Source organism: Mustelus asterias, unplaced genomic scaffold (assembly GCF_964213995.1).
Source record: "Mustelus asterias unplaced genomic scaffold, sMusAst1.hap1.1 HAP1_SCAFFOLD_3376, whole genome shotgun sequence".
Taxonomy (NCBI): Eukaryota; Metazoa; Chordata; class Chondrichthyes; order Carcharhiniformes; family Triakidae; genus Mustelus; species Mustelus asterias.
In genome coordinates this window covers 25,001-34,438 of record NW_027593321.1, presented here as the reverse complement: position 1 = coordinate 34,438, position 9,438 = coordinate 25,001, and the positions used below count along the sequence as shown (strand labels likewise).

Here is a 9,438-nt window from a genome sequence, read left to right as displayed (position 1 = left end):
GCGGATGTTGGGGAGGGGAGAGGGGACGGGAGGGTAAGGGGCAGAGGCGTGAGAGGGAATAAGAAGAACGAGGGGACCGTAGAACCTCGGTAATGGCCGCCATGGTCCCCCTTCCCATCACCCCCCTCTCTCTCCCAGTCACGCTTCTTCACCCCATTGGCCGGTTCTTGGGCCTATCACATGCAGAGGGGCCTCAGGGGTGAGGTGGGTGTGTCAAGATGAGGAGGTGTGGACTGGGGCGGTGGGCAGGGGAGGGGTGGGGGAGGAGGGAGCGGAGATTGGCGCCTTCATGGCGTCCGCAGTTCCCCCCCACAACCCCCGAAAATATAGACTCCATTGAAGCCTCCTCAAGAGGAATCTCCATCTCCGCCATTTCCGCCGCTGCCCTCTCCGTCTCCGTCGCTTCCCAGCGTGGCTCCGCCGCTCTGCTTGTAGGGCTCGGGGGCAATGCCCTGGCTGGCGTAGAACTCCACCACCTGCTTGGGCACCTCTGCCAACACGCACTTGGCCAAGGCGGAGGCCGGAGCCTGGGCACAGAATGGACAACATTGAGGATGAGCCGGGGAGTAAGGGGGGGGGGTTGGAGTTAGTCAACCATCTCATCTCAGTCATAAACCCCGCCCTCTATCACACCACCCCCGCCCCCCACCCCTCCACACCCCCCTTCCATGCCTCCATTCCCCCCCCTCGCACCCCCCCATTCCCTGTGCTCCCAGAGTCCCAGAATCTGGACCCAAACATCCTGGGATTCAATCCTAACCTAGGCCCAACTCCTCGGATTTGAGCCCAACTCCTAGGGTTGCAGCCTAATATCTAGGCCTAGCTCCTAGGGTTTCAGTTTAAAATCTAGGCCTAGCTCCTCGGGCTTCAATTTAAAATCTAGGCCTATCTCCTTGGGTTGTGGCCTCAAGTCTAGGCCTAACTCCAGATTTCAGCTTAAAATCTGGGCCCAACTCCTCGGGTTTCAGCCTAAAATCTCGGCCTCACTCCTCGGGTTTCAGCCTAAAATCTAGGCCTAACCTTGAGGGGTTCAGACTAAAATCTAGGCTTAAGTCCTAAGACTTCAATTTAAAATCTAAGCCTAATTCCTAGGGTTTCAGACTAAAATCTAGGTACAACTCCGAGGGCTTTGGCCTAAAATCTAGGACTTCAATTTAAAATCTAGGCCTCACTCCTAGGGTTGCAGACTGAAATCCAGGCCTACCTCCAAGGGTTTCAATATAAAATCTAGGCCCAACTCCGAGGGCTTCAGCCTAAAATCTAGGCCCAACTCCTAGGATTTCAGCCTAAAATCTAGGCCTAACTCCTTGGATTTCAGCTTAAATCTAGGCCTAACTCCTAGGATTACAGCCTAAAACCTAGGCCTAACCACTAGGGTTGCAGCCAAAAATCTGGGCCTAACTCCAGATTTCAGCCTAAAATCTAGGCCTAACTCATAGAGCTTCATTTTAAAATCTAGGCCTAACTCCTCATGCTTCAGCCTAGTATCTAGGCCTAACTCCTAGGACTTCCAAGTTAAAATCTAGGCCTAACTCCAAGGGTTTCAATTTAAAATCTAGGCCTGACTCCGAGGGTTTCAGCCTAAAATCCAGACCTAACTTCTCGAGTTTCAACCTAAAATCTAGGCCTAACTCCTAGAGTTTCAGCCTAAAAAGTAGGCCCAATTCCCCAGAGACTCTGCCCAGAATCTAGGCGCAATTCCTTGGAATTGAGCCAAGAATTTAGGTCCAATCCCCACAAACTGAGTCCAGAATCCAGGTCCAACTCCCAGGAGCTGAGCCCAGAAACAAGGCCCAACTCCCCAGCAACTGAGCCCAGAATCTAGGCCCAACTCCCCAGAGACTGAGTCCAGAATCTAGGCCCAACTCCCCAGGAATTGAGCCCAGAAAATAGGCCCAACTCCCCAGGAACTGAGCCCAGAATTTAGGCTCAACTCCGCAGGGACTGAGCCCAGAATCTAGGCCCAACTCCCCAGCAACTGAGCCCAGAAGCTAGGCCCAACTCCCAGGAATTCAGACCAGAAACAAGGCCCAACTGCCCAGGAACTGAGCCCAGAATCTAGGCTCAACTCCGCAGGGACTGAGCCCAGAATCTAGGCCCAACACCCCAGAGACTGAGCCCAGAATCTAGGCCCACATCCCAGGAACTGAGCCCAGAATCTAGGCCCAACTCCCAGGAACTGAGCCCAGAATCTAGGCCCAACTCCCCAGGAACTGAGCCCAGAATCTAGGCCCAACTCCCCAGGAGCTGAGCCCTGAATCTAGGCCCAACTCCCCAGGGACTGAGCCCAGAATCTAGGCCCAACTCCCCAGGAACTGAGCCCTGAATCTAGGCCCAACTCCCCAGGGACTGAGCCCAGAATCTAGGCCCAACTCCCAGGAACTGAGCTCAGAATCTAGGCCCACATCCCAGGAACTGAGCCCAGAATCTAGGCCCAACTCCTCAGAGACTGAGCCCAGAATCTAGGCCCAACTCCCCAGAGACTGAGCCCAGAATCTAGGCCCAACTCCCCAGGAACTGAGCCCAGAATCTAGACCCAACTCCCCAGGAGCTGAGCCCAGAATCTAGGCCCAACTCCCAGGAACTGAGCCCTGAATCTAGGCCCAACTCCCCAGGGACTGAGCCCAGAATCTAGGCCCAACTCCTCAGAGACTGAGCCCAGAATCTAGGCCTAACTCCCCAGGAACTGAGCCCTGAACCTAGGCACAACTTCCCAGGAACTGAGCCCAGAACCTAGGCCCAACTCCTGGGATTTAACATGTCAGGTAGACCCAAAGGCTCGTGATTTTATCCCTGTCGTGGACGAGGGGAGCACCGGATAAAAATCAGAACCAGATCTCTCAGAGGCAAAAATAGGGTGGCACGGTAGCACAGTGGGGTTAGCGCTGCTGCCTCACAGCTCCAGGGTCCCGGGTTCGATTCCCGGCTTGGGTCACTCTCTGTGTGGAGTCTGCACGTTCTCCCCGTGTCTGCGTGGGTTTCCTCCGGGAGCTCCGGTTTCCTCCCACAGTCCAAAGATGTGCAGGTTGGGTGGATTGGCCATGCTAAATTGCCCCTTAGTGTCCAAAGATGTGCAGGTTAGGTGGATTGACCATGCTAAATTGTCCCTTAGTGTCCAAAGATGTGCAAGTTAGGTGGATTGGCCATGCTAAATTGTCCCTTAGTGTCCAAAGATGTACAGGTTAGGTGGATTGGCCATGCTAAATTGCCCCTTAGTGTCCAAAGATGTTTAAGTTAGGTGGATTGGCCATGCTAAATTGCCCCTTAGTGTCCAAAGATGTTTAAGTTAGGTGGATTGGCCATGCTAAATTGCCCCTTAGCGTCTAAAGATGTTTAAGTTAGGTGGATTGGCCATGCTAAATTGTCCCTTAGTGTCCAAAGATGTGCAGGTTAGGTGGATTGGCCATGCTAAATTGCCCCTTAGTGTCCAAAGATGTGCAGGTTAGGTGGATTGGCCATGCTAAATTGTCCCTTAGTGTCCAAAGATGTACAGGTTAGGTGGATTGGCCATGCTAAATTGTCCCTTAGTGTCCAAAGATGTGCAAGTTAGGTGGATTGGCCATGCTAAATTGCCCCTTAGTGTCCAAAGATGTTTAAGTTAGGTGGATTGGCCATGCTAAATTGCCCCTTAGCGTCTAAAGATGTTTAAGTTAGGTGGATTGGCCATGCTAAATTGTTCCTTAGTGTCCAAAGATGTTTAAGTTAGGTGGATTGGCCATGCTAAATTGCCCCTTAGCGTCTAAAGATGTGCAGGTTAGGCAGATTGGCTATGCTAAATTGCCCCAAGGGGCAATTTAGCATGGCCAATCCACCTAACCCGCACATTATTGGACTGTAAGGGGCAATTTAGCATGGCCAATCCACCTAACCTGCACATCTTTGGACACTAAGGGGCAATTTAGCATGGCCAATCCACCTAACCCGCACATCTTTGGACACTAAGGGGCAATTTAGCATGGCCAATCAACCTAACCCACACATCTTTCGGACTGTGGGAGGAAACCGGAGCACCCGGAGGAAACCCACGCAGACACGGAGGGAGGACAAAGAACAAAGAAAATTACAGCACAGGAACAGGCCCTTCGGCCCTCCGACCGTGCTGCCCCGACTGAACTAAAACCCCCCGACCCTTCCGGGGCACCAGGTATTTTGCAGAACATGCAGACTCCGCACAGACAGAGGCGGGGAATCGAACCCGGGTTCCGGACGGCGTGAGGTAACAGCGCTCACGCGCCGTGCCGCCCAGAATTTGAAAAACTCAACCAGAGTCTGAGAGATCGACTGGCTTCCGTTATCCAAAGGAGGGATACGAGCGGGTGAGCCGGAGAGTGGGGGAGAGGGCGCGGGGTGTTCGAAGAGAGCGGGGGGGGGATGGGGGTTGGGGGAAGAGGAGGGGGTGCTCCTACCTTCTTGAAGTCCCGAAAGGGGACAAACTGCACAATGTCCCGGTCGGCCGCCTGTCCGCGAGTGGACAGCAAGGTGCCATCGTCACCGTCCAGAGTCCGCATGTCCGTGAAGTCGGCATTCCCCACCCCCACAATGATGACGGACATCGGGAGGTGTGAGGCCTCCACGATGGCGTCGCGGGTCTCCCCGATATCCGTCACCACGCCGTCCGTCAGGATCAGGAGGATGTAGTACTTCTGCGGGGAGGTGGGGAGAGGGGGAGAGAGAGAGAGAGACAAGGAAGCGTCAACAGCCACCACAACGGAAATCTCACCCCCCCCTGGAGCGTCCCATTCATTCAAAACGAGACTCTGTTCCCACCGGCCTTTCCCAACCTCCAGATCACAACATCCCCCCCGGTCAGGGAAAAAACAGATGCAACCTTCTCACTGGAACGACAGAGGTTAGAATCACACAGTGCAGAAGGAGGCCATTCGGCCCATGGAGTCTGCACCAACCACAATCCCACCCAAAACCTATCATCATAACCCCATGCATTTACCCTTGCTGGTCCCCCTGACACTAAGGGGACAATTTAGCATGGCCAATCCACCCTAACCTGCACATCTTTGGACACTAAGGGACAATTTAGCATGGCCAATCCACCTAACCTACACATCTTTGGACACTAAGGGACAATTTAGCACGGCCAATCCACCCAACCTGCACATCTTTGGACACCAAGGGGCAATTTAGCATGGCCAATCCACCTAACCTGCACATCTTTGGACACTAAGGGGCAATTTAGCATGGCCAATCCACCTAACCTGCACATCTTTGGACACTAAGGGGCAATTTAGCACGGCCAATGCACCCTAACCAGCACATCTTTGGACACTAAGGGGCAATTTAGCACGGCCAATCCACCTAACCTGCACATCTTTGGACACTAAGGGGCAATTTAGCACGGCCAATGCACCCTAACCAGCACGTCTTTCAGACTGTGGGAGGAAACCGGAGCACCCGGAGGAAACCCACGCAGACACGGGGAGAATGTGCAAACTCCACACAGACAGTGACCCAAGCCGGGAATCGAACCCGGGTCCCTGGCGCTGTGAGGCAGCAGCGCCAACCCACTGTGCCGCTCTGCCGCCCTTGAGGGGCAACCTGGTGAAGGTTTACAAGATTATGAGGGTCATGGACAAGAGTGGACGCTCTTTCCGAGGGAGGAAAAGTCAAGGACGAGGAAACTGGAGGGGGTGCAGAGGAGATTCACTCGGTTGATTCCGGAGTTGAGAGAGTTGGCTTATGAGGAGGGACTGAGTAGACTGGGGCTATACTCATTGGAATTCAGAAGAATGAAGGGAGATCTTATGGAAACATCTAAGATTATGAAGGGAATAGATAAGATAGAAGCAGGGAAGTTGTTTCCACTGGCGGGTGAAACTAGAACTAGGGGGCATGGCCTCAAAATAAGGGGGAGCAGATTTAGGACTGAGTTGAGGAGGAACTTCTTCACACAAAGGGTTGTGAATCTGTGGAATTCCCTGCCCAGTTGAGGCTCCCTCATTGAATGTTTTTAAGGCAAGGATGGATAGATTTTTGAACGGTGAAGGAATTAAGGGTTATGGTGAGCGGGCGGGTAAGTGGAGCTGAGTCCACGAAAAGATCAGCCATGATCTTATTGAATGGCGGAGCAGGCTCGAGGGGCCAGATGGCCCACTCCTGCTCCTAGTTCTTATGGTAAGAAGTTTAACAACACCAGGTTAAAGTCCAACAGGTTTATTTGGTAGCAAAAGCCACACAAGCTTTCGGAACAGGCTGTTCCTTCATCAGGTACCCGACGAAGGAGCAGCGCTCCGAAAGCTAGTGGCTTTTGCGACTAACTAAACCTGTTGGACTTTAACCTGGTGTTGTGAGACTTCTTACTGTGTTTACCCCAGTCCAACGCCGGCATCTCCACATCATGGCTACCTAGTTCTGATGACATAGGTTTAAGGTTCATGGGGAAATGTTCAGAGGAGCTGTACATAGAACATAGAACATTCCAGCGCAGTACAGGCCCTTCGGCCCTCGATGTTGCGCCGACCAGTGAAACCAATCTAAAGCCCCTCTAATCTACACTATTCCAATATCATCCATATGTTTATCCAATAACCATTTGAATGCTCTTAACGTTGACGAGTCCACTACTGCTGCAGGCAGGGCATTCCACGCCCTTACCACTCTCTGAGTGAAGAACCTTCCTCTAACATCTGTCCTATATCTCTCACCCCTCAATTTAAAGCTATGTCCCCTCGTGCTAGCCATCACCATCCGAGGAAAAAGGCTCTCACTGTCCACCCCATCTAATCCTCTGATCATCTTGTATGCCTCTATTAAGTCACCTCTTAACCTTCTTCTCTCTAACGAAAACAACCTCAAGCCCCTCAGCCTTTCCTCATACGATTTTCCCACCTTACCAGGCAACATCCTGGTAAATCTCCTCTGCACCCTTTCCAACGCTTCCACATCTTTCCTATAATACGGCGACCAGAACTGTACGCAATACTCCAAGTGCGGCCGCACCAGAGTTTTGTACAGTTGCAGCATGGCCTCCTGGCTCCGAAACTCAATCCCTCTACCAATAAAAGCTAACACACTGTACGCCTTCTTAACAACCCTGTCAACCTGGGTGCCAACTTCCAGGGATCTATGCACATGGACACCCAGATCCCTCTGTTCATCCACACTACCAAGTATCTTACCATTAGCCCAGTACTCTGTATTCCTGTTACTCCTTCCAAAGTGAATCACCTCACACTTTTCCGCATTAGACTCCATTGCCACCTCTCAGCCCAGCTCTGCAGCTTATCTATGTCCCTCTGTAACCTGCCACTTCCCTCCACACTGTCCACAACTCCACCGATTTTAGAGTCACCCGCAAATTTACTAACCCATCCTTCTACGCCCTCATCCAGGTCATTAATCAAAATGACAAACAGCAGTGGCCCCAAAACAGATCCTTGCGGTACACCACTAGTAACTGAACTCTAGGATGAATATTTCCCATCAACCAATGTACGAGGTAATTTTTTTTACACAGAGGGTGGTGAATGTCTGGAAGGTGCTGCCCGGGGAGGGGGGTGGGAGCGGGTACGATAGCAGCATTTAAGGGGCAACTAGACGAATACAGATTAGAATGGAAGGATACGGACTCTGTAAGTGCGTACGGTTTTAGTTCAGTCAGGGGCAGCCTGGTTGGCGCAGGCTCGGAGGGCCGAGGGGCCTGTTCCTGAGCTGTCCTGCTCTTTGTTCTATGCTCCCCGTCCTCTGTCGGAGGCAAATGCGGAATCTCAGGACCCCCAACAACAATCTATACCGCAATGGAAAAGAGGCAGTGGTCACCAATCAGCAAATCGATGCCGATTGGCTGGGTCGTCGTCACGGAGAGCGCGCACTGCGTGACGAGAGGCTCCTTTTGCACCCGCGTAAATTTAAAAAACGCGCAAGTCTTAAACAGATCCAAAGATGTGTAGGTTAGGGTGGATTGGCCATGCTAAATTGTCCCTTAATGTCCAAAGATGTGTAGGTTAGGGTGGATTGGCCGTGCTAAATTGTCCCTTAGTGTCCAAAGGTGTGTAGGTTAGGTGGACTGGCCATGCTAAATTGTCCCCTTAGTGTCCAAAGATGTATAGGTTAGGGTGGATTGGCCATGCTAAATTGTCCCCTTCGTGTCCAAAGATGTGTAGGTTAGATGGATTAGCCGTGCTAAATTGTCCCTTAGTCTCCAAAGATGTGCAAGTTAGATGGATTGGCCGTGCTAAATTGTCCCTTAGTGTCCAAAGATGTGTAGGTTGGGTGGATTGGCCATGCTAAATTGCCCCTTAGTGTCCAACGATGGGTAGGTTAGGTGGATTGGCCGTGCTAAATTGTTCCTTAGTGTCCAAAGATGTGTAGGTTAGATGGATTGGCCATGCTAAATTGTCCCTTAGTGTCCAAAGATGTGCAGGTTAGGGGGATTGGCCATGCAAAATTGCCCCTTAGTATCCAAAGATGTGCGGGTTAGATGGATTGGCCATGGTAAATTGTCCCTTAGTGTCCAAAGATGTGCAGGTTAGGGGGATTGGCCATGCAAAATTGCCCCTTAGTGTCCAAAGATGTGCGGGTTAGGTGGATTGGCCATGGTAAATTGTTCCTTAGTGTCCAAAGATGTGTAGGTTAGGGTGGATTGGCCATGCTAAATTGTCCCTTAGTGTCCAAAGATGTGCAAGTTAGATGGATTGGCCGTGCTAAATTGTCCCTTAGTGTCCAAAGATGTGTAGGTTGGGTGGATTGGCCATGCTAAATTGCCCCTTAGTGTCCAACGATGGGTAGGTTAGGTGGATTGGCCGTGCTAAATTGTTCCTTAGTGTCCAAAGATGTGTAGGTTAGATGGATTGGCCATGCTAAATTGTCCCTTAGTGTCCAAAGATGTGCAGGTTAGGGGGATTGGCCATGCAAAATTGCCCCTTAGTATCCAAAGATGTGCGGGTTAGATGGATTGGCCATGGTAAATTGTCCCTTAGTGTCCAAAGATGTGCAGGTTAGGGGGATTGGCCATGCAAAATTGCCCCTTAGTGTCCAAAGATGTGCGGGTTAGGTGGATTGGCCATGGTAAATTGTTCCTTAGTGTCCAAAGATGTGTAGGTTAGGGTGGATTGGCCATGCTAAATTGTCCCTTAGTGTCTAAAGATGTGCAGGTTAGGTTGATTGGCCATGCTAAATTGCCCCTTAGTGTCCAAAGATGTGATGGTTAGGTGGATTGGCCATGCTAAATTGCCCCTTAGTGTCCAAAGATGTGTCGGTTAGGTGGATTGGCCATGCTAAATTGCCCCTTAGTGTCCAAAGATGTGTCGGTTAGGTGGATTGGCCATGCTAAATTGCCCCTTAGTGTCCAAAGATGTGTCGGTTAGGTGGATTGGCCATGCTAAATTGCCCCTTAGTGTCCAAAGATGTGTAGGTTAGGTGGATTGGCCATGCTAAATTGCCCCTGAGTGTCCAAAGATGTGTAGGTTAGGTGGATTGGCCATG

The 9,438-nt window shown here is 51.4% G+C and overlaps 1 protein-coding gene across 1 annotated transcript in view; it reads right to left on the bottom strand.

Moving 5' to 3' along the window:
- Positions 1–346: 346 nt before the first annotated feature.
- Positions 347–9,438, bottom strand: part of LOC144490502 (copine-6-like) — a gene marked incomplete at its 5' end in the record, with an annotated part of 26,692 nt that continues 17,600 nt past the window's right edge. The window contains 2 exons of the mRNA XM_078208244.1: positions 347–527; positions 4,407–4,643. Coding sequence (XP_078064370.1) covers positions 348–527; positions 4,407–4,643 — 417 coding nt within the window. The remainder of the gene's footprint in view (positions 528–4,406; positions 4,644–9,438) is intronic.